This window comes from Ahaetulla prasina, chromosome 4 (assembly GCF_028640845.1).
Source record: "Ahaetulla prasina isolate Xishuangbanna chromosome 4, ASM2864084v1, whole genome shotgun sequence".
Classification (NCBI taxonomy): Eukaryota; Metazoa; Chordata; class Lepidosauria; order Squamata; family Colubridae; genus Ahaetulla; species Ahaetulla prasina.
The window spans coordinates 28,617,933-28,644,273 of record NC_080542.1 but is presented as its reverse complement, the minus strand read 5'-3'; the positions used below and the strand labels follow the sequence as shown (position 1 = coordinate 28,644,273).

Sequence of the window (26,341 nt, the reverse complement as noted above, 5' to 3'; positions counted from 1 at the left end):
AGGTTTTTTTAAAAAGGCTCTGACAATCACAGCTTTGCCGTGCGATCATCAGAACCTTTTTTTTTACTTTTTTAAAGCATTTTTACTACCTATTCACCTGAGCCAGTAATAAAAAATACTTTTAATAAGTTTTTGAAAAGGCCCCCATGATCGCATGCCACAGCTGATCACCACCCCCCGCGCTGTTCTACTTACCTTCCCAAGCCTTGTTTTGGCGCGCAGCACACATGCGCAGCCAGCAAACTGGTAGTAACCCGGTTCAGATTTCATCACTGATATGAAGTGACATGGATAGCGCCTTTGAGAAATAAACATGAGAGCTCTTGTTCTTCTTCAGAGAGTTAGATGAACAGAACAAAATGAGGAAATCTGACTCTTTCACCAGATGTGGGAATATTTCTCCACATCTCTAATGCCCTAAAAATCCAAAATATTCTATTGTTGAACTTGATGGAAGATTAAAAAATATCTTTAAAAAAATTAATTTCACATTTCACAATCCATTCATTTGGGAGAAATGGACTTCTAATGCCATATCAAGAAGCTGGTTTCCATAAATGTCTTTTTTAGTGGAAGATGCTGTTCTTCCAAGGAGACTTTGGTTATGATTTATTTTTCCATTAAAAAATCAACTTGGTAAATAAAAGCACAGAATATCTTATTCCCAATCTGTCTCAGAAAATGATAATAAAGCTGGAGATCAAAAGCTGGAAAACAAAATTGAAATTTTTGAGGATTTGGCTTGAGGAAGGTTGAGATGAAGCAATTCGGTAATAAGTGACATTCACAAGACCAAATTGCACCCCAGGGAAGTGATTCTGAATCCAGTCTTGATAAAAATTAACACGGGTGTAAACTCCTGGACGGTTGGCGACGCCACACAGATCACCCCAGCTCACAATGCCTGCAACAAACCAGGCACCATCGTCTTGGCAGACTAATGGACCTCCAGAGTCACCCTGGTTGAGAAAAATAAGCAATAAGAGTCTATGTTATCTCTCTGTCCATAACAGATTATTTGTTCCCTTTTATGCATAGCCTGGACCAGCGTGAAAATATTACAATACTACAATTTTACCAATACAATCCACCATCTTTCTGGTGGATTTTCTGCCAGGAGAAACTCATAAAGAGAATATTAAGGAACCAATATTGCCTACAAGGATTTGAAGACTGCCCTCTCCTCAGCTCTGGAAAAACCACAATGATACACCTATTAGCAATCAAGGGAAAAGATCTAAAATAGACTGAACTAAAATTCCTATTAGAGAACACAGTCAGAAAATTCTTGTTGTACTCTTAAATACATTTGCTAAAATGCCAGTTCTGATACTTCCTGGAATAGCCATCAGTTGTGAAATGCAGCCAGTTCTATCCAGCTCAGACAAACCAGTAGCACCGGTGGCGGGAGGCTCCACCCACCCACCCACATGTCATTACATCCCATTTTTGACGCTCTGTGCATGCGCAGAAGGTCTTATGTATGCGCAGAGGTGCTACGTGCAATCGAAGTGAGCGAGCACACGTGCTCCCATTTGCAAACCAGTAGCAAAGGTAAGTGGATTTCACCTCTGATAGCCATGTGTCTCATAACATCACAGAGCCAAAAGGCTGTTCCAAGAAGTGCAGGAAAGAAGCAGCAATGTCTGTTGAGAATGCCACAGTGCCATGAGAAAAAAAAGAAAATGCCAAAACCTTCAATCCCTCTCTGCTAAAAAAGAATTTTATATCATGACAAATAGGACAAGTTCACCCTTAGTTCATTCTTAGGATCTTTCCATTCTTGAGTGTTCTTTGAAAATCTTATTCCATACTATGTCCATCAACATCCTCTCTTACCAAACAAGCATCCTTTTTTCCCTCTGCATAGCCAGCACAGAACATGTCATCCTGGATCTCTCTGGTCGTAGGACTGGTATTCGTACTAATGTGAAAGAGGGCATCACAGGTCATGGTGTCTATCAATGGCAACTGGACCTGCTGCAATGTTTTAGGAGCTCCCAGATTGGCTTGAAGAAAAAAATGCATCATTATTATTATTATTTTCCTCTGCTCAGTCACATCCAATTCTCAGAGACAGCCTGGATAAGTCAGTTGTGGCTCCAGCCCCCTCTCCCCGGGCCTGGCCCCCTGCCAGAGAGAGATTCAGAGAGTGAGGGGGAAGGCCATCAGGGCTCCCCTCTGCAGGGCTGGTCTCTCTGACTCAGCTCCAGGAGCCAGAGGCAGGCCAGGTGGAGGAAAAAATGAGGCCTCTGTCTTCTGTATCTCCAGGCAATGCTCCCAGACCCAGCTGTGGACAATCAGTCCTGGTTAGACCCCGGTTTCGTAGACAAGAGAGGCGGGAACAACAGAAGCAGGGGTGGGGCAGGCCTAGAAAGTGCTGAGTCACGGAGCCACACTCCACAGGGTATAAAAGAGGAGGGGCTGCTCTACTATTTTGTGACAAACAAATCAACTGACTGGAGAAAACTTGAGCTGAACTATTTGACTGAGCATTTGGCTTGGAGTGCTGTTTGTTCCTGACTTCCTGGTTGACACGCCGGCATCAAGAAAGATAAAAGAAAACCTTGGCAGACGCTCGCTGGTTTGCTGCCAGAGCTGATAGCTGCCGTGGACTAAATTGCCAGCTAATTGAGTCATTTCACGTGCCTCCCGGACTGAGGTGGGGGGACAGAACAAAGTCCCTGCAGTTTTCTTGCCAAGATTTGCCAAAATGATTTGCCATTGCCTTCCTCCTAGGGCTGTGACTGGCACAAGATCACCCAGCTGGCTTTGTGCCTAAGGTAGGACTAGAATGCACAGTGTCCCTGTTTCTTAATTGATTGTTCTGGTGATTATTATTACAATTGCATATACCCTGCTTGCAGTATAACCAGCTTCACAAACAGGTTAACATACAAATAAAAATGAAATAAATATCCATTCCATTTGGAAGGTTGGTGGCATGGCTCTTTGTGGGCATAGGCTACAATATAGCTGAGCGAGTTTCTTAGTGAAAGCATGTTTCCCATAGGATTACAATGGCAGTAGCACTTAGACTTCATAGTGCTTTACAGAGTCAGCATATTGCCCCCAACAATCTGGGTCCTCATTTTATCGACCTCGGAAGGATGGAAAAGCTGAGTCAACCTTGAGCCAGTAAGAATTGAACTGCTGGCAACCTGCAATACTGCATTCTAACCACTGTGCCACCATAGCTCTTATAGAACAGCAAGTAATCAAAAGTAGGGGTGGAGCTGGCGTCGCGGAGAAACTGCTGCAAATTTGTCATTCGGACTTGCAGCCGAAGTTTTTCTGACATGACGGTCTGGTTTTTTGGACCTCACTGTCTCGGAGGGACAGTGATCAGATAGGGCACTTCCTGCTGGTCTCGGAGATATCACCAAATCCCCGATTGACCCAGGAGAAGCCCTTTTTCGTGTCAGTTTAATCCAGCCTCGGCTGACAAAGCTGGGGCAGCTCCGAGATGGAAGAGCGGAAGGAAATATGCTGGTTGGGGTGAGAGACTTTTAATTAACAAGACTTTGTAACACCACTCTAAGAATGGCAAGAAGAAAAATAGTTAAAACAATAAAGTAATTGAATGGTGGCTTAAAAATATTCAAAGAAACGATATCTTTTTAAATGTTGGGTTTTTTGGGATTTTTTTTCTGGGAACATCTCCATCTTGGATTTAAATTGAGAAGACTGATTTTGTTCTGTTTGTTGTTGCTGGATTTAAGAATGTTTTAATTGGAATTTCTCTAGGGGAAGTTTTAAATTTTACTATACTTCCATATAAATTTTATAATTAATTTTTCTGCCAAATTTTCTTTTTCTTTTTCCTGGTTTTTTTCTGTTTGTGAGTCTTTTTCTTTTAAGAATGTGCAGAAGGAGGTGGACAGGAAGAGGGAGAGGGAAAGGATTCAACCAGACTGTCATCTATTGACTGTATTTTTACTGCTACAAGAGACTTGTTATATTGTTATACTTTTCCCAGAGCTTTAACCTTGAGATACATTGTTGCCATTTGAGATTCTGAGAGAGAACACTGAGGATTGTTTGTTCAGGAGTTCTATTCTACACTGTAAATTGGAAAAGCTTGCAAGGGAAGCTTTGAAGGCAAGGGGAAAGCTTCTTCTGTTTTTATATATTTTGTTGAACGTGATTTTAAAAAGAACTTAAACAGAGTTCTTATAAAAAAAAATTCTGATTTCTTTTTGACACCCTCTCTTAGTTATTTTTACTGCTACAAGAGACTTGTTATATTGTTATACTTTTCCCAGAGCTTTAACCTTGAGATACATTGTTGCCATTTGAGATTCTGAGAGAGAACACTGAGGATTGTTTGTTCAGGAGTTCTATTCTACACTGTAAATTGGAAAAGCTTGCAAGGGAAGCTTTGAAGGCAAGGGGAAAGCTTCTTCTGTTTTTATATATTTTGTTGAACGTGATTTTAAAAAGAACTTAAACAGAGTTCTTATAAAAAAAAATTCTGATTTCTTTTTGACACCCTCTCTTAGTTATTTTTTACTTTCCCTCCTATTCTCACTCTTTGGGGTTTTTTAATAATTTTTGTACATTTACTTTTCTAATTTTTTCTTTCTTTCTTTTTTCCCACCTGGGTTTTCTTTTTGAGATTAATTTAATCTGGATTAAGACACAGAAGAGTCTGAAGACTTGTTTTTCTTTTTTTCTGTGCAATCTGGGCAATCTGGGCGATTATAATTTGGAGTTCTAGAATTTGCATTCTTATATACAAAAATGAGCAGAAAAGCAACAGCGATTCCTGCTCCCTCTTCCTCACCAGCAGGATCCCAAAAAACAATACAATCATTACTTATACAGGAAAAGGAAAAGGAAAAGGAGAAAGATAGAGAATCTTCTCTTCAACTTATTCTACAGGGGATTGAACAGATCAAGCAAAAAATGGAAAAAACAGATGAAAAAGTGGAAGATATTCAATAGATGCTGAAAAATTATGAGGATAGACTTCAGAAAGTAGAGGAAAGAGAGGAATAAAGAGATCAAAAAATTCAAAATATTGACAGTAGACTGGAAGTGACGGAAAAGGAGCAAGGTGGAGCCTTAGATTGGGAGATTGATAGAACTTTTTCCTGCGATTTCAAAATGTAGAAGAAGAGAAGGGCAAGAATTTGGCTGATAAAATTGCAGAAATTCTGGCTGGTAATTAGCAAGGAAAAGGCACTTGATGCTATTGATGAGATTTTTAGAGTGCATACAAGATACACAACAAGAAATAATCTTCCTAGAGAAGTCCATATGAGATTTACTAAAAAATCATTCAAAGCACAAATCCTACAAGCAGCAAGAGAGAAAACAATGAAATACAATGGCAAAGAAATTATTTGAAACAAGTTCCCAGAAGGGTAAGAGAATTAAGAAGAGAATACCAATTTTTGTCCAAGGTTTTACAGCAGAAAGAAGTTAATTACAGATAGCTGGTGCCAGAGGGCCTGTTTTTTACATGGCAACAGCAAAAATATAGAATAGACATAACAGATAAAGCCAAGGATTTTTATGCAGATTTTTTTAATGAGAAAGGGAAGACAAGTGCTGAAGTCTCATTGATTGAACTTCAGGAGTCAGAATTAATGGCCTTACTACAAAAAGAAGGAGGAGCTGTAGGTGGTGCAATTGAAGTCAAGCCTCATCGTGAACCAAGATCGACAAGAGCGATAAATCCTATGTATAAAGTATAGAAATGGAGGAGAGGAAATGGATGTCAATAAAAATTAATGGATTAAATTCAGCAATTAAGAGGAGGAAAGTATTTCACAAATTAGAAAAATTGAAATTGGATATAATATGTTTACAAGAAGTTTATATTAAAAAAACAACATGAACAAGTATTAATACAACCAAAATTGGGGAAAGTATACACATCATTACAACAATGTAAGAAAAGAGGTATAGCCATATACATAAAAGAGACAATTAGGGTAAACTTAGTATATTCCGATGAGAATGGTAGAATTTTGATGTTGGAAATAACTGATGATAATACAAAAATACTCCTAGTAGTAATATATGCTCCAAATGATAATCAAGAAGAGTTTTATAGGAAACTCTATAGAAAGATGTTGAATTGGACTAAGAAAATATTTGTATCCTTGGTGACTGGAACAATGTAGTTGATGTAAAAATGGACCACAAAACACAAAAAACAACTAGGCAAAATAGAAAGACCTTCCCAAAGTGTTTTTTTTTTAAATAGTGGAGGAAATGAATTTAAAGGATGTGTGGAAAGAAAGGAATAAATGGAGTAGACAATATACCTTCTATTCAAATAGACATTTGTCTTTGTCTAGAATAAATATGATATGGATGTCAACAGAAATGAGTCTTAACGTAAGAATAAATTGATATAGAAGCCAATACCTGGGCAGACCACAGCCCTAAGATGCTGACATGGAAAGGCCAAAGGAAAAGATCTAGATGGACTTTAATAAAGTTTTTTATTTTATACACATTAAAGACAAAAGACAAGACATACAACATTAACATACGCATATCACTATTTTTCAGCTATTTCAAGGCAGTCCAGTCCATTCCTATTATTTATACATATTTTAATTCTATCTTATTTTACTCTTATTCATCTATTGTGCTTTATTTCATCTAAATTTTAGTTTGTTGTTCAGTTTTCTTATCTTGCCTATTTTCTAACCATTCGTACCATTTGCACCAGATCTTATAGTAATCTGATTCTTCTTTCTCCTTAATTTCTTTTGTAAGTTTGTCCATCTCAGCACATTCTAGTATTTTTTTGATTAATTCTTCCTCTGTTGATGGGTTTTCTTTTTTCCAGTTTTGAGCATAAGCTATGCGTGCTGCTGTAAGTATATGGAATATTAAGTATTGTGTATCGTTTGTATGATTTTCTGCCGAGATCCCTAATAAAAATTGTTCTGGCTTTCCTTTTATTGGTACCTGTATTATTTCCTGTAACCACTTTTTGATTTTGGCCCAGAATTGTTTCGCCATTGGGCAGGTCCACCAGAGATGATAATATGTTCCATAGTTGCTCTTACATTTCCAACACTTTGGTGAGTTTTTGGGGAACATCTTTGCTATTCTAGCTTGTGGAAGGTGCCAAAGATCTAGATGGACTTTAAATACGATGATTCTGAAAGACAAAGACTTTATGCAAAAAATAGAGAAGGAATTGACTTTTTTCTTTAAAGAAAATAAAAAGGAAGACACCTCAATTCAAAATCATTGGGATGCAATGAAAGCATATGTAAGAGGTTTGATGATAGATTATGTAGGGGAAAGGAACCATAAGAAAAAACAAGCCTTTAAAATGTTAGAAAATGATTACAAGAAATGGGAGCAAGAACTACAAAGATTTTCAGAGACAATAGATATCAAAATGAGAATGGACCTAACTAAACACAAAATGGCTTTGATTGAAAAGGAAGAGCTAGCACAAAAAATCAAAGGGGCAAAGCAGATTTTTTTTGAAAATGCTAACAAACCAGGTAGATGGTTAGCCTATAAACTTAAAAAAGAGAAAGAAAATCATAGAATTGTACAATTAGAGGACAATAAGGGCCAGATCCAATTCACGAGTGAAGAGAAGAAAAGAATTGTTCAGAATTTTTATACGCAACTATATGAAAAAGAGGGAATTGATAAGGAAAAAGTGAAACAATATTTGAATAATGTTAACTTACTCCAGATTCCTAAAGATACTAAAGTTATGTTGGAGGGAAATATAACAATGATGGAATTAATGCAAGCACTCAAAAAACAAAACAAAGAAAAGGAAAAGCTCCAGGCCTAGATGGACTGCCAGTTGAATACTATGTGACTTTTCAAGAACAAATGGGTCTCCCATTTTTAGAGGTTATGAATGAAGTGATGCAAAAAGGGAAAATACCCGAGACCTGGACAGAGGCCTACATTACTCTCATTCCGAAAGAGGACTCTGACTTAAATCAAATTAAAAATTATAGACCTATATCCCCGTTAAATTCAGATTACAAAATTTTTGCTTTAATACTAGCAGAACATCTTAAAAGATATTTGAATGAATTTATACATTCTGATCAAAATGGATTTCTGCCTAAAAGACAAATTAAAAATAATATGAGAATAGTTTTGGATACTTTAGAATATTATGAGGCTTATCCGAAAAACAGATGACGTTAATCTTTTTGGACACACAAAAAGCCTTTGATAACGTTAACTGGCATTTTATCTTTCTACAACTGAAGAAAATGGGCTTTGGTGAAAGATTTATTAAAGCAATAGAAACCATATACCATAAACAGTCAGCTAAGATAATTATAAACGGCGAATTGATGGATGTGATTCGAATTGAAAAAGACACAAGACAAGGCTGCCCATTGTCACCACTGCTGTTTGTGTTGACCTTGGAAGTATTGAACAAAAATATTAGAGAGGCAAGGTGAATAAAAGGTATGAAAATTCAGAAGGAAGAATATAAACTCCAAGCCTTTGCTGATGACTTGATTTTTATTATTGAGGACCCATTAGAATCTATAACTTGCTTGATAGAAAGAATTGATGAATATGGGAAAGTGGCAGGATTGAAAATTAATAGAGATAAAACAAAAATTTTGACAAAAAATATGTTGATAAAGCAAAAAAATGAGTTGGTAGAACGTTCAGGGATGCAGATTGCAAATAAAGTTAAATACTTGGGGATATATCTTACCCCAAGGTGTAGCAAATTGAAAGAGAATAATTATGGTAAACTCAAACAGCAGATTGTGACAGATTTGACTAAATGGGAACATTTACAATTGTCTTTGTTGGGAAGAATATCAACAATTAAGATGAACATATTATCTAGAATTTTCTATTTGTTTCAGACTATACCTATTAAATTGAACAGAGGATATTTTGTGGAGCTGAATAAAATGATGTTGAAATACATTTAGCAAGGGAAAAAAGCAAGGATAAAAATAAAACTATTACAAGACAAGAGAACTAGAGGCGGCTTTGGGTTACCTAACTGGGAATTGTATTACCAAGCAGCAAGTTTGATGTGGATTAAAGAATGGATAACCCTAAGAAATAATAGAATATTGACTTTGGAAGGCTGTGATTTGTTGTTGGGATGGCATTCCTTTTTATGGTATGGACAAACTAAAACACAGGGATATTTTAGAAGACATATAGTCAGAGAAGCATTGTTGTTAAATTTGGAGAAGATTAAGGAAAGTCACTTTTTAAAAATTCCAACTTGGGTTTCATCTATTGAGGCATTCTCAAATGCAATAACATTTAAAAAGGAACATATTGTTATTGAATTGTTGAATGAAAAGGGTGAGTTAAAATCTAAATCAGAACTAGAGGCAGAGGGTATAATAATGAACTGGTTTTCATATTTGCAAATACAATCCAGACATGATAAAGATGTTAAAACAGAAGGCTTTTGCAATAAATTAACTAGTTTTGATGAGATTTTAACAGGTTCAGATAACAACTTGATTAAGAAACGCTTGGAACTCACTACCTGACTCTATAGTCTCTACTCAAAATCCAAAATCTTCAACCAAAAACTGTCTACTATTGACCTCATCCCATTCCTAAGAGGACTATAAGGGGCGTGCATAAGAGCACAAAAGTGCCTACCGTTCCTGTCCTATTGTTCCCTTTCATTATATCAAATTAATATAGTTGTTGCATACTTTTGCTTATATATATGTTTTTCTTTTATGATGTGTTGTTGTTTTATGTCGATGTTTACGTATACTGTTGTGACAAAAAAAAGAAACTATATGGATACTTATTAGAGGTGAAATTGGAGGTAGAACAAGTAAAAGAGACAATGATCGCTTGGGGGAAGAATTTTGGCCATGGGATAGATTTAGAGGCTTGTCAGAAATTATGTATGTATAATTACAAAATGACAATGTCTACAGCATTTAAAGAGAATTTGTATAAGATGTTTTACAGGTGGCATTTACCCCCGACAAGAATTGCTAGAATGTTCAAAGACAAATCTGAAAAATGCTGGAAATGTCATCAGACATACTACCAGATCATACTACCACATATGGTGGACATATGTCGAAGCGAAAAGATACTGGACTAAAATACACACGTAGTTGAAAAAAATGATCAAAAAACATATTGACTTTAAGCCAGAAGTCTTTATGTTGGGAATTATACCTGAGATATATACTAGAGATATAAAATATTTGATTGTGAACATTACTATAGCAGTTAGGATTGTGTTTGCTAAAAATTGGAAAAATGAGAAATTACCTTCGCAAGAGGAAATAATTATAAAAATGATGGAATGTGCAGAGATGAGTAAGTTAACATTTGAAATCAGAAAGCAAGAAGATAAGCAATACTATAAACTATGGGATTTATTTTATAATTGGTTAGATGGAAAGATATGTCAGTAATGATAAAAATAAGATATACATATGAAGGAGATGTTTATTTTGTGAATGCACAGGAAAATATGTTAACACCCATGCAGCACATTGTAATGCAATTGATTTGATGAGTTTTCTTTTTTATGTTTAAAATAAATTTAAAAATTTTTAAAAAAATAAAGTAAGTATGTAAGTATGAGAAATTGAGCAGTTTATAATAAATGATGTACTGCCAAGAAAGGATGTTCTTTTCATTTCAAAGTATGGCCACACTTCTTTTTACTGTCCCCAAACCAGGTCCTGACCACCACTTCACCAAACTGCAACCTTTCAGAGCAAAAGCATCTACAAGATCCACCACCTTCATCAAAATGACAAAAGCCAAGTTGCTCATCATGATGAAAGTTCTACCCCTTTTATTTACATGGATGACATAATGACACATTCTACCACGTTGATGGAACATTATTCTTGTCATTTGTCCTCCTGCAGCAATTGTTTTAAATTCTTGCCATAATTTCACTTTTTTTATATGGAAGGGGCACAGGATCCCACTTGATCTTTGAACATCAAGGGCACCACCCAGGCCCAGAGCCACCAAAAAAAAAAAAAAAACACCTTCACTCAGCTCAGATTAATGTAATCTAGCTGCATTCCGGCTAGGGGATTCTGAGAATTGAAATTACCACCTTAAAGTTGCCAAGGTTGAGAAATGCTAGATTAAATTAAGAAACTTTTATTGCTGCTATGAAAGGGACATGGACATGTCCATCTATTTTTAATTTTATTTCATTGCTTAGTATAGAGAAAAAAGAAGATATCCTAATCAAAACAAGCAGAAATGAGAAAACAAAATGAAAAGCAAAAATATTCAATGTATCATAATATATCTAAAAAGTTCCATTTTTAAATGTGATATCTTAATATTGAAAATTGGTGAGTTTTTTCATTACATCAATAAAGTACTAGTTCATAAGCAGGATAATAACCACATATCACCAATCCAAGAATGTAAATCCAGGGTAACACAGTCTGTTACCCCAGGCTTTTTTAATCTATAGCTCTCCATACAGCAATAAATTCCAAATATGTGAATCATAGTAGATAACATTTTTTTGAAATCTATTAATAAAATCATGAATATTAAATCAATATCGAATCATTTCCAATTTCTTGCAAATAACTAATATCCCTTTTAACAGTGCAGTACTCTTTAAGTGCCCACAAAAATGTAAATTTAGTTTTTGTGCTGGTCATTTGAAACATACAGCCTATATAATGAATTTGAAATTAACTCTATTTAAATATTGTTGAAAAACAATATTGAATTAATTTCATTTTAATATCATAAGAAATGTACCATATTTCCCTGAAAATAAGTTTGGTTCTTATATTAATTTTTGCTCCAAAAGTGGCATTAGGGCTTATTTTCTGGTTAGATCTTATTTTGGGGGAAATATGTACTAAACGCATACATCTGGCTAACCATCTTAACTGGGGCTTATTTTGGAAGTAGGGCTTATATTATGAATATTCTGAAAAATTAAGATAGAATTTATTTTCCGGTTGGGTCCTATTTTTGAGGAAACAGGGTATTTAATATTCATTAAGTTCCTTAACCACTGATTGCAAAATGGAATGTCCCAACTCTATACCAAATTTCTTGCAAATAACTAATATCCCTCTTAACAGTACAGCATCTATAATAGCCCACAAAAAGCCCACATTTCAGTGGCAATAGAAATTCAAGTATTTTGGATGCTACTAATGCATTTAGTCCAAAATGTGAAATGTAAAAATCTGTTGACTATGTTGCCATTCTGAAGTTTTAGAAAATCTGAATTCCTCTTGCAACAACACAGTGGCCTGGGAATTAAATTATCTAAAATATCAATATTCCTATTAGCCCATTAAGTAGTGACTAGGAACTGAGTTCAATTTAAGGAAGCCTTCACATTAAATATGGTCAATGCCAATATTTATGTGTGTGTATTTGCCAAATTCCAGTGATACCATGTTTGTGTGGTAATGGGATTATTGTTTTTTTTAAGCATAAGCATAAGCTTTGTGTTGATTCCGCTTTCTAAATATTGAAATCCTATTAAATTCTTCTAAACCAAAAACCTTCCTCTTAACTACATGCTGCTTATGGTCTTATTTATAAAGGAAACACAAAGAATATCAAATTTTAGAAAGGTTCTTAGCTAGTTTCCTAAATATCATGCAAAGTAAGTATTTTATTCACATTTCCTTTTTTGGTTCATCTCATTGGAATCTAAGAGCTTGCTGTGCTAAAGAAGAACCACTCTCACTTCTTCAGGTCTTTGTCTCACAACTTGCCTCACCTCCATATGCAGGTGATCCCCATCCTGTCACCCAGCAAAGGGTGCCCTTTGGAAACTGGATTTCGGCATCTGGGAGACAGGCTGGAAGGATGCCTTGGGTGAAACGGACAGGTTGCTCTAGCTGAGCCACAGCTATGTCCCCACTGGATCCATCTCCAGTATAGTTCTCGTGCACAGCCACTTTAGATAGTCTCTGCCACACAGCATTTGGGTCTGGATTCAAGAGCTGGTAGTTTCCCAAGTTGGCTTCGTAATCAGAGAGTACTGCATTCCTGTTGGGAACCACAATTAAGAATCAGACCCTTCAGGGAAATTCTGCAGCACCTTGTCTTCAATTTCCATTTCAGTTACCTGGTTCAACATTTGAGGGTGGAGAGTTTCCACTTGAGAAATACAGCCATTCCACCCATTTCCCATCCCTCCTGGTTATCCAGAGTTTCCCAGTCATTGCTCCAATAAAAGAGAATATATGTAGCTCAGGGTTGAATTATGGAATCCTTGATGCTCTGAGCTTGGTTATTTGCTTGTTTTGATGTTCCTCAGACTTTCCTAATCGGGCTCTCTTTTAGAATAGAATAGAATAGAATAGAATAGAATAGAATAGAATAGAATAGAATAGAATAGAATAGAATAGAATAGAATAGAATTTTTTATTGGCCAAGTGTGATTGGACAAAGGAATTTGTCTTGGTGTGTATGCTCTCTGTGTACATGAAAGAAAAGATACGTTCATCAAGGTACAACATTTACAACACAATTGATGGTCAATATATCAATATAAATCATAAGGATTGCCAGCAACAAAGTTACAGTCATACAGTCATAATTGAAAAGAGATTGGTGATGGGAACTATGAGACGATTAATAGTAGTGCAGATTTAGTAAATAGTTTGACAGTGTTGAAGGAATTATTTGTTTAGCAGAGTGATGGCCTTCGGGAAAAAGCTGTTCTTGTGTCTAGTTGTTCTGGTGTGCAGTGCTCTATGTTGGCTTACAATTTTCAGATTTCCCAGGATTTGGATCCAACACTTCTGGGGGCTCAGGCTAGAGCAGGATGGCATATGCACCAAGACAAATTCCTTGTGTGTCCAATCACACTTGGCCAATAAAATTCTATTCTATTCTATTCTATTCTATTCTATTCTATTCTATTCTATTCTATTCTATTCTATTCTATTCTAATGAACAAACCTCACAGAATCAACAGCTTATTTTAAAACACAGTTTTAACACACAAGTATATGCTGCTTTTATATGCCTCCAGTAAATGGCTGCTTAGGCAGCGAGAGCTGAAGTCTGTGCAATTCCACAACTGGTCCTTCTCGCACTTACTCACTTAGGGAAGCAATGGGCTGCTGTCAGTAACCATTCAGAACTGATGAGGGTCGCTCCACAGACATGCTTCCCTTGGTATTGGAGGCTGACTTGCCATGGCCAAGCATACAGAGACGCATCTTCTCCCCCCACAATACGGTTCTGATTCACCACCTGTCCACACACTGGCAAAACACAAATGTGTGTAAAAGAGAGGGGAAAAAACATAAAGTTGTAGAAAATGGAAGATGGCCTCACAATGATAGGGTTTTCTGGATTGTAAATTATCAGAATAAGGAATAAACACCAAGAGATAACAAACATCAAACAACAAAGGACAACTTTACTGCAGCTAGGAGTAGGTGCCACTTATTTACAATTTGAGGGGATTTGATGATGATTGATGATGATGATGATAATTACACCACAGGAAGTCCTCAATTTATAACCATAATTGAGTCCAGAATTATGATTGTAAACCATTGGGGTTATAAATCAAGGCATCACAATGCTGGTTTTGATTTTTCAGGATTTTTGTGACAGTTATTAACCGAACACTATGGTCATTAAATTATTAAGTGAATACCATGGTTGTTAAGTGGATCTATTTTGCAAAATGGATGTTTTTTACCAGAAATCAGAAAACATCAGAAGCTGGCATAATTGTATGTTTTCTTTTTTTAATTATTTTTTTCTTGATTCTCTTTTTTTTTTTACTTTTGTTCTTTTGGGTTGAGAAATTCTAATAAAACATATTTTTTAAAATTTTTAATTGGAAGTATTAATTTATCCTACTTTGTCAAGTTTGACCTCTAATCAATCCCCATTTCCCTACCAGCTTTTCCATCTGATCTGCCAGAAAGCATCCATTCCTTATCACAGTCAGGGTATGGCTCCCTAATATCATTTAGGAGTCCCCACATGACAAAATATACAAGTAAAATAATTAATTTTCCATGCTGTGACTCTGAGTCACCTTCTCCTCAAGTTGCTTGGAGCCTTATCTATTTATTCCCAAGAATAGGCTGCCAGACTGAGGAGATTCCTGTATTATAGGGAGAACATAATAAGTAGATAGCTTGAATTCTGCAAGTGTAGGCCTCATTGTTCCCGCCTGACAATTTTTATTTATTTATTTATTTTTTGTCACAACAGTATACACAAAATAATGTCATAGATAAAACAGCATATCTTGAAGAATATATATATAACATAACATAACATCAGAGTTGGAAGGGACCTTGGAGGCCTTCTAGTCCAACCCCCTGCCCAGGCAGGAAACCCTATACCATCTCAGTCAGATGGCTATCCAACATTTTCTTAAAAATTTCCAGTGTTGGAGCATATATATATAATTAAAATTATGCATCAAATATATTAATTGGATATAATGAAGGGAACAATAGAACAGGAACGGTAGGCACATTTGTGCTCTTATGCACACCCCTTATAGTCCTCTCAGGTCCCGAAATGCCGTAGGATTTTAGTTTAAAGAGTAGTTTATCATGTACTACTGAATCAAAAGCTTTGCAGAAGTCTATGTAGATTGCATCTATTGCTTTTCCTTGATCAAGGTTGGTAGTCCATATGTTTTTGCAGTGGAGAAGTTGTAGGTTACAAGACAATTTTTTCCTGAAACCAAATTGTTTATTAGATAGAAGGTTGTTTGTTTCAAGATGGAGTGTAATGGATTGGTTAATGATGGATTCCATTACTTTGCATGAGACACAATATAGAGAGTTAGGTCTGTAATTTTCAACAAGGCTTGGATCTCCTTTTTTGAAGATAGGGATGTCTGTGGCTAGAGTTTTGGAAGGGAACAAGTTTTGAAGGCTTTATTAAAAATTATGCTTAGGGGTTCAGCTATATTAATTGAAAGTTTTTTTAAAAAGTATGCACATAGTCCATCTGGTCCGGTAGATAATGATGGTTTTCGGTTGCGAAGGGCTTTTTCAACATTATCTTCTGTGAAGTCTATATGTGTTAGGTCGTTGTTATCGTCTGTGGAATCTATATGTGTTAAGTCGTTGTTAACATTTTTGGTACGATTAAGGAATGTTGGATATGAGCCATCACTGTTTACAAAGACTGAGCCGAAGAATGTGTTAAAGAGGTTTGCTTTAACTGTTTCGTCAGTACATTCTTTGCCGTTAGGTTCTTTTAGTGGTGGAATGGATCTTGTTTCTTTAAGTTTATTGTTTACAAAATTATAAAAAGCATGACTGGAGTTGCTGACAACAAAGTGCTTGATTTTTTTTTTAGCACTTAATCCCCCTATTTAGCACTTAATCATATTACCAGCCTCTCCCTCTCTCAGCTTTAGAAGCTGCAAAATGTCAAAGATTAACACATTACTAAATGGCTGGAAAAAAACTCCATCTATCCATTCTTGAAACAAAAGGTTTCTTCTTTTAATGAAGAAGATCCAGCAGACATTTGTTCTTTTGTCTGGCAGAAAAGAGCACAAGTCTTTTCTAACACGAAACTACAGTTTGTACTTGCCAAAAACCAGGAAAATATGGAGAAGAGAAGCAAGCACAGATGTAAAACATGAGAGGGCCCACATGTGCCAATTCAGGAAAGGTTTAATGTTAAATTATTTTCAGTGAAGTCATTCCTACAATGCCTTCCTCATCTGACTCTTCCCTGCCTTTGATAGTGTTCAGTTGTGGGAAACTCATATACAATTGAGGAAGTCCCTCCCCTTGTTACCTGTTTAAGTGCCACTTACCTGTTTGAATACCATTTTTGTCATCTCCTAGAAAGAAATGAGGAAGCAAAAGAAACTGGCATGTAATTCAATAATTAAGTAAATCTGAAATTAAAATGAACAAAAACAACTCCAGATAAACAACCTGCTTTTTAATATTAAACCAAAGGCTGTGACTTTGATTGTTGAGTTTATGTAACCAATTACAAATCTGCCAAATGCTTCAATTTGATTATTTGTTTGTTAATCACAGAAGTGTCCATCAGAGAAGTCAAAAAAGACAGGATAGTGACTACAGTCACATAACTACAGCTCTGTGTTTTTTTTACATGGGCTGCATGTATGACATATGTAAAAAAATAATAGAGTCATGCAATAAAATCATGTAGTCATTGCTGCCACCCAAATATTTTAACCCTCCTGTGAGTGCCCTCAGTTAATCAGTTTGTAAGTAAGATACCAAATTAAATAGGAGTGGCTAAACCCAGAATTCATACATTTGTGTGGATGTGACATAGTTCCCAAATCTCTGCATTAAAATTGAGCAGCAAGGGACAACTTTTTAAATTCTGAACCTTCTACCAAAATAGGATCATTTGAGCCCTATTTAAAATAGCATACCTACTTTGCTATTTGAAAATTCTAAATGGAAGACAGCAAAAAAAAAACAAAAAAAACCTGTACCCATCTGTTGACACAGTGATACTACACCATCACAAATATCACTAATACATGTTCCACATCACTAATACACAGGCAGGGGCAAGGCTGTATTTCCACATTCCAGTCCCAATAACTCTGTATATAAAGTAGGTAATGGGAACAATATGCAAATAAAAGGGAAGGTTCAAAACTGTTAACTCATTTTAGGGGTATTTGGAGGGCAGGGGCCTTGTGGGAGGGCCAAAGGGGAATTGATTTATTTATTTATTTATTTAATCGTATTTACAGATTGAGGGCCACAATGATGGTTAGAAAACATAAATAGCTCTTTACCTCATTTGCTATCAGAAGGCCAGAAAATCTATACTTCTGTGCTTTTAATGCTCTGTGTTTAGCTATGTCTTTTCCTATTTCATGCCATTCTCAGCTTCACACCTACTTTGTTCCTTTATTGTCTAAGTTAGCAAATGCTGGTTTAGATTTGAGTTTCAGAATTGTAGATATGAGAAAGAGAGAAAGGTGATCTTGATGGATATATGTGGACCATTGCCTAGGCAAAGGGGGTTGAAAGATTTTTTTTAAACCCAGGGGAAAAAAGATAATATTAGAAAGTAGATCATGCAAACACTTCTGTGATTCACTGGGATATAAAAAGGGGAAACACCGCAAAATCAGAGCTGCAAGATTATATTATTATAACCAATTTCAAAAAAAAAAAAGGTCTTGTATTCCTGTGAAATTGATTTCTTGGCATAGTCTTTATGCCAAGAAATAGTGAAATAGACCTTTAGTGGGGCCAATAAGTATTGCACAACATCCTTAGATTGAGTGCAAAGTAGAATAGGTAAAATCTTCCTTGACTCAGATCACACATCCGTGTCATTTTCTTGGCAATGGTACAAAGTAGATTAATTTTCTTTTTCTAGGATGCATTTTCCCATCCACCCTATAGCTCTATATTTTGTGATGGTTCTCCAAACCAAGTTCAAAGAAGGTCAGGATCTGCTTTGCTTTTTTAAGATTAACTAACTGCTGTCTCTGAGCTTGGATTGCAGATTATAAAAATAATACAGAAAGAGCCAAACCAACTAATAGCTTACAATTATCTCTCCATGATCTCAACATTTTTAATGGTTTTGCTGAAATCATCTGCCATCACCCAAGAAGCTAATAGGCTTCATAACAAAGGCTTAGCTATGCCAATAGTTATCTGTAAAATATTTTGGCACTGATTAGATCAATTTGATCTTCCCAAAACTTTTAATTATAGCAACAGAAATGCCTATCACATAGAAAAGCATGTTATTTTCAAAGCAGTTACAATTTTAAAATGCATGTTTGCTGCAAAATGAACACTTAAGCAGCTATGTAGGTTAAGTCGATACTCACTGTTTTGAATTTCATTTTTCAGAGCACCTGTATAAAGCAGGAAAAGAAAAACATCTATAAAGTTGGAGAACCAGACAGATAGGTAAAAGAATCAGGAAGAAAATCTAAACTGTTATGAAAATAATGTGCCAATACTATACAAAGTAACTTTTAGATGACAACAGTTAACACCCATCTGCCTGAGAACTGACATCAAAAAAAGGGAGGGGGGGCAATCACTCAATTAGCTTGTTATCGTTGATGCTGACTGGGTTTTGCTGAATGTGTATCCTGAAAATTAAGAACAAAACAACAACCAAAAATGAGTTGGCAACTTTAGAAGTTGGAATATTTGCAATATTCACTACCACTGGCTAGAAAAATATGTGTTATATTTAGTACAGAGTGGTCTCAAACATTTATGAAGCAATGCTGGCTTTTCTTTTCAGAAGAATTTTTTTTCTAGAAAAAAAGGCAGAATTAGTGACAAGAAAGAGATCTATGGAGACCAGTGTCAGATAGCACTGAATGAGGGTATGTATGACCAGTCTTCATTTTAGGTATTGCAGTATCCTTGATTATAGTCCAGATGCTCGACAACCAGCTCATAATTACAATGGTCACAGCATCTCAAATGCTGTGTAAGTAATCCCATATGATTACTATTTGTAACCTTCCCATCTTCTGGCAAGCAAGGTCAATGGGGAAACCAGCAGGAAGTCAGAAATGATGACCATGTGACATCACACTTAATGACATTATGGCAGTCACTTAGGGCAGCAGTTAGAAATTCCAAAATTTCCTTCATTAAGTGATGTTGTCATGTCATGTTGGATCTTTTAGTGATGGAAATTCTGGTCCCAAATGCCATTATTAATCAAAGATTACTTGTACACCCAGAAATGTCCAGGGAGGTAGGAGGTTTCCTGGTCCTAATTGCCAAGCCCTATATTGTCTATTGACAGCTTCACCAAATTTTGTTTCTGTTCAGGAAGAGAGGGGGGAGGAAACCCTAATTGTTCTCCCTAATGTATAGTGAAATTGGGATAGAGAAGGGTGGATGCACAGAACAGCTGTTTTAGTTATTCCTTTTACAATTAACATGTCACCGGGACATCGGTAATCTGAACCAAGTATCTGACAATCACCTTATTCCTGAATACAGATATAGTGCTTTTCTGGAAAGAGCAGTAGTGGTGCAGTGGTTAGAATTGCAAGCTAACTCTGCATTTCACTGCCAGGAGTTCAATCCTGACCAGCTCAAGGTTGACTCACCCTTCCATCCTTCTAAAATCAGTAAAATGAGAAGCCAGATTGTTGGGAGCAACTTGCTGACTCTGTAAATCATAAACTGCTTAGAGCGGGCTGTAAAGTCTATGAAGTACAGTATATAAGGTTAAGTGCTATTGCTATTGTCTCAAAGTAGCCTGGCTGACAGCCACGGTCATGGAGGTGGGGCATAAGGTGAAGCAGGAAGAAAAATATTAAAAACTGAGCTTTGTCCTCAGCTTGTACTGAAAGGGAACAGCAGTGTTGGCAGCAAATGGCTGTTGTAGACACACCCTGAAGCACAGTAGCTAGTGGAGTAAGAAAATAGTGCTGCCTATTCAACCAGACAAAATAGTTTTATCTGCAGAAGTAATGGAAAACCTGCAATTGCACACATTCTTTACCAAACCAGTAACATGCAGTAAAGAATAACAGAAGAACAGAATTGGAAGGGACCTTGGAGGTCTTCTAGACCAACCACCTGCTCATGCAGGAGATCCTATACCATTCCAGATAAGTGTACAACCTTAGTATCAATGGTATGACCTACAGGTAAGCAAAGCTCATAAAATCATCTGCTACAATGTCCTATCTGTCTGTGACTACTTCAGCTTCAACCACAACCACAACTATACACGAGCACACAATAGATACAAACTTAAGGTAAACCGCACCAAACTTAATTGCAGAAAATATGACTTCAGCAACAGAGTGGACAATGCCTGGAATGCACTACCTGACTCTGTGGTTTCATCCCAAAATCCCTAAAATTTTAACCTTAGACTGGCTACTATTGACCTCACCCCATTCCTAAGAGGTCTGTAAGGGGCGTGCATGAGAGCACCTATCCCTGTCCTAATGTTCCCTTTAATTATATTCATTTTATGTATTCAATTCATGCTTATACTTATATATGTTATCTAATACGTACTCATCAAATAAATAAATAAATAAGTAATAATCGGCTGTCCAATTTCTTCTTAAAAGCCTCCAGTGATGGAGCATCCACAACTTCTGAAGGCAAACCGTTCCACTGGTTAATTGTTCTCACTGTTAGGAAACTTCTTTGACAGATCCTGGTTCTCTTTCCTGGTTTAGCTCACACATAGCACAGAATTACTGCTTTTAAGAGTCCCTTTTTTCATGCAGATCTCACCCTCTCTTGAAAGAGGATTAAACTCATGTATCTAACAAGCATGAATAATATCTGGCAAATGAAGGCAGGTGTGGAGTCTCTCCTGGAACCGAAGGCAAAATGAAGATACCCCCAACCAGAGTACAGGAGGAATCCTTGAAATAGCAAAAGTGACCAATCGGAGCTGAGCAGAACCCAGCCTTGACTGTATCCTCAACCAGGCTGTCAATCAAGCATACTAAATTGCTTCCATGTCAAAAATGTTTCAGAAGAGGAAAGTGCTACTGAGAGGAAGAAATATAATGTACATACTGCAGGCACACATGGCCATACCCTGAATGGAAGCGAAAAAGAAACCTCCCAAGTCTAATAGTCCAGTAGCAGTATATATATATATATATATATATATATATATATATATATAGGTCTTTGGTTGTTCCCAGAAGCACGAATATATATATAGGTCTTTGGTTGCTCCCAGAAGCACGAAGCTGAAGCCTGAAGATGACGATTTATATATGTTTGACGATATATATATGTTTTCTGAGGTTTTCACGGATGAAATATATATATTTGTTTTCTGAGGTTTTCACGGGTGTTTGTATATAGGTCTTTGGTTGTTCGGATTTTCTCCCGTGTAAAATTGGAAGTGTCTTGGCGATGTTTCGATGAAGTCTCATTCGTCATCTTCAGGCTTCAGCTTCGTGCTTCTGGGAGCAATGTGTGATCGCAGCTGTTAAAAGGAAGAAGCACGAAGCTGAAGCCTGAAGATGACGAATGAGACTTCGTCGAAACGTTGCCAAGACATTTCCAATTTTACACGGGAGGAAACCCCAACAACTAAAGACCTACATATATATATATATATATATATATATATATATATATATATATATATATATATATATATATATATATATATATATATATATATATATATAACTATATATAACTTTTTTCTTTAAAGAAAAAGAACAGAAACAAACAGAAAACATAAATTTTCATTTTACAACAGTTTCATATCAGTATTCCTCTACATTTCACGTTTCCCCCCCTCCCCCTGTCTTTACATTTATTTATATTTGTGGTTCCCTTGTTCCTTACTTACTTATGTATACATTTCTTTATCTGTTATACATATTATTGTATCTATATATTACTTTACATACATTGTCTGTTTAGTGGTGCATTAGTAATCCTTCTTACTTGCTATTTCTGACCTCTAGCCATTTATACCGTTTATTCCATATTAAATAATATTCCGTTTCATCTTTTTCTTTTACCTCTTTCATCAATTTGTCCATTTCCGCACAATCCAAGACTTTTCTTATCAACTCTTCCTCTTTTGGTATAGTGTTGCTTTTCCAATTCTGTGCATATGTTATCCTGGCTGCCATTATAATATGTAAAATTAAATATTGTATTTCTTTAGTATAGTTTCTGGAGTGTATTCCCAATAAAAATAGTTCCAGTTTCCAGTCTATATGGTGTTCAGTTATCACTTCAAGCCACTTTTTTATTTTAGTCCAATATTTTTTTGCAGATACACACATCCACCATAAGTGATAATATGTTCCATAAGATTTCTTACTTTTCCAACAAATAGGTGATATATTTGGAAACATCTTAGCGAGTCTCACCGGCAGGAGGTGCCATCTATATGCCACTGACATGGTCAATTTCGCATTTATTTCCCACAATTTTTCCCATTTCTCCAGTTCTATACTATATCCAAAAAAATTTGCCCAGCTTATCATTGTCCCTTTGACCACCTCATCTTCCATCTTGCAACAACTTTCTGAAGGACTAGACCTGCTATTAGAATGATGGCACAAGAAATGAAGCTGCCACATTAAACTCTTTCCTTTCTCCTGACCTTCCTCAGTTGTCCTACTTGGCTCAAGGACACCGAGACATAAATAAATTCTTTCACCATTGGGCACCTCATCTGGGAGATTTGTCTTGGGGTCCAGAAAGTTCCACTTCTTTTAATCTTTGGTTTGTCCATAAAAGGCTAGAATGAAGGAGAGAGATTGAACAGCAGCTTATCCATTAACAAGGAATGGTTCATCAATCCTTTGAAGAAGGATTGTGGGAATTCGTTTGTTGTTTTTTTCTGCAGATGTTCCTCTGCGCTTTATTAATTCTGTTCGCATTTGTAGAGTTCTGGAAAACCTGTCTGTGCTGTTGATGGAATATTTGCCTTGTAAATATGCAATTAATCCTTTTAGATTCCCTGTTCTTCTTCCTCAAGCTTTCCAACCTAACATTTCTAGCCTGGAACATTTCTATTCTATCTATAATTCTTTTAATTAGGAGAGATTAGCAAAATCTTTCTCCTTCCAAATCAATAAGATTCTTTTTCTACAAATGGCTCTTCATCTGGAATTAAAAAGGCTTGAGCCTATTTTTAAATATACTGAACACAAAGCATGCACTGAGCTGGCAGCTACTAAGTCAGCAATTCAGAACCAGCCTTGCTGGTATGTATGAAATGGGTAGCATTTTGCTTACTTCAAAAACATGTACCCACTTGTTCACATATACATTGAAATCAAGATATGCTTATCTACATGGAGATATGAACACACATGATTTTGATCTGGACTCATGTCTGGTAAATATGAACAGGTGTGGAATTTGAACTTTTTGCTTCTGCTTTCACTTTTATTTATAATATGCATTCCCTTCCCCATGTCCCCAAAAATTTTATTCAGAAACTCCAGAAAGGTTTTTTTTGTCATTTCAACAACAACAAAAAACCTAGCAAACAAGCAGAAACACCCAAAATTAAGTATTTTGGAATTCTTAAAGAAACGAAGAAGAAACGAAAATTAGAATTAACTGAATTCAGTTCTATAAATTAATCATAACATCAATCCTACAGATTTCAATGCAATTATTAACTTAATTCTGTTATCTTACTAATTGCATTGTAGAAGTAAAACTCATTAATATCTGTGACATTAGTTTTGGTAAGATTAGTGGTGAACTACATCTTAATCTGAACCCAAGGCATTTTTTTTTCAGAGACAAATAAATGTTTTCCTTAATAAATTATGATATCTGAAAAATTTGCAATTGGAGGATAACAATGTGCACTTCTATTTCTTACATTTCAAAAAGTTGTTAGCTAGGGTACAGTATTAGAGAAAAAGCTAAGGCACAATCATTTTCACTAATATACTACCTTTCTATGGGTCATGTGTTTAACTTGACATGTTAGCACATTCAGTTATGGGAGATCTCACATCCACAAGTTAATTGCTTTGCCTACAATTTGTGATACCCTGATTTATTCTTTATATAACATCCATGGCTGATAGACTTTACAAGAATGAGGAGTGTTGTTGTTTTTTTTCTTGGTAGCTAAAATAGAGAAGCAAGAACATATAAAAGAATGCAACATATTTTAAAAAGCAATTAATCAGAGTAAATGGTCAGGATCCAATAAATTCTCCATGAAGCTTTTTTTTAAAAAAACTGGGTATGCCTCAGTTCAAACGTGGAAAAAAAACAACCACCCCTAATCTGCACTAATCACAGATACTCATTGATTTCTCATTGTTGAAGGCCAGGGTATTCAATTCTATTACAGCTGAGAATCTCATAAAAGTCATGGGATAAGATATATATTGGAATGGAGAAGTTGGATTGATTATATTCAAAACAAATATCAGACTAAAAAGTATCAAATAGCTTATGAGTGATTGTAGGAATTGTACTGTATTAGTGTATTTGTTTAAATGGGAAAGGGGAATTAAGGTTGCAAAGGGGAAAGGAAAAGTTATGGGTGATGGTTTATTTTTGTATTTTAGCTTATGATTGTTAGATGTAATACCCTGTATTTTGCTCTGGGAAGTCTTGGGGGAGGGAGAGGGAAGGGGAGGGAGAGGGAGAGGTGGAGGGGATAATTGCTGGGGGAAATGTAAAACTTTTTCAAAAAATAAAAATAAAAGTCATGGGATCATTTGACTTAACTGAGAAATGAAAGGTCAACATGAAACCCTGTTGAAATGGAAGGTAGCTTCATCTTTCTGGATTAGAGGATTTCAAAGAGTTTTATAACAAAAAAAAAGGCAATTATTACATACACATGCTCATAAACTTAGATGTCTTTGCCCGCAAGAGCAAAATAAGTTTTCCAATGAAACGTACAGGGTGAAAGAGAAACAAAGGAGCTGGATGTTCCCATTTTAAAACAACTTGATTCCAGTATGCAAGGCAAGCCAACCACTGAAAGGACAACTGGCAACCATTACAAGGCATGCTGTGCCAGGCTATTAGCAAAGATAAAAATTCTAGATCACAAATTTAGGGATTGGAACCCAAGAATGTCGCCATCATAGGTATCACTCCTTGGTCTTACCTTTTTCAATATGCATGCATAAATATACCTTGTATCACACCAAAGAAACCCATGCTGCTCTGAGACTTTGGCTCTGCAAAAAGTGAGACACCCTCATTGCCTACTTTTGTTTCAAATTGCCAATTAAAAATGCAAATGGATAAGAATGTTAGATTCTGTTAAGTCCATAAAATATTTAAGGACTTAGCTCTGGAAAAGATAAAAGAAAGGCCAAACATATCCCTTCTTTGTCTTTCAACTGCTAGACCACATTCCTGAGCTGGTTGGTGATCACCCTGACAATATATGTGCAAATGCAAAGTGTTCCTTAAAAAAATACTGCCTGATGTGGAAGAGATGGTCTGATCACTAGCACTTACTCCATCTTCTTAGTCCTAAGAATAAAATTCAAGTATAGGAATTGCACTGTTGTAGAGAAGGCCTATTCTGAGATATCCACTGTAAATTAGCAATCTCCTTGTTTAATTCAGAGAAACAGGATCTTATACAAACATATCGAGAGTTTATGCATCATATAAAAATTATTTGTATGTCCAATTATTCTTGGCCAATAAAGAATATTCCAGTACACAAACACACCAAGGGACTTACTTACCCTGTGTTAGAGAAAGCATGACAAAGCAACAGAAAATAGAGGCAGTTCTTCTCATATTGAAGCAGGGCCACTGCTTCAACTCCAATGAAAAGGTGGTTTCCAGCCCGTAACTCCAGTTTTGCTTCAGTGAAAATCTAGGAGCATGCAAAATAAATTTTTAACAAGGCAGCCACTTCCTGGCAGCTTCCTGGAAGAATGTGATCCAACAGG

General features: G+C 36.0%; 1 protein-coding gene across 1 annotated transcript; it reads right to left on the bottom strand.

Moving 5' to 3' along the window:
* Nucleotides 1–101: 101 nt before the first annotated feature.
* On the bottom strand, nt 102–26,341 carry LOC131196777 (serine protease 27-like). Its single transcript, XM_058180058.1, has 7 exons — nt 26,132–26,341; nt 18,785–18,811; nt 16,754–16,780; nt 14,045–14,207; nt 12,710–12,981; nt 1,840–2,009; nt 102–959 (listed from the first exon to the last, which is right to left on the bottom strand). Exons 1-7 carry the CDS (start codon nt 26,184–26,186, stop codon nt 675–677), a joined length of 999 nt encoding a protein of 332 aa, XP_058036041.1. The 5' UTR covers nt 26,187–26,341; the 3' UTR covers nt 102–674.

Coding starts and splice junctions, on each gene's coding strand:
- LOC131196777 (XM_058180058.1), bottom strand. CDS start 26,186: ATGAGAAGAACTGCCTCTATTTTCTGTTGCTTTGTCATGCTTTCTCTA. Junction 16,781..18,784: donor GAAAAATGAAATTCAAAACA/GTGAGTATCGAC, acceptor ATTTCTTTCTAG/GAGATGACAAAAATGGTATT. Junction 14,208..16,753: donor CAAAAATGGTATTCAAACAG/GTAAGTGGCACT, acceptor GTGTTTTGCCAG/TGTGTGGACAGGTGGTGAAT.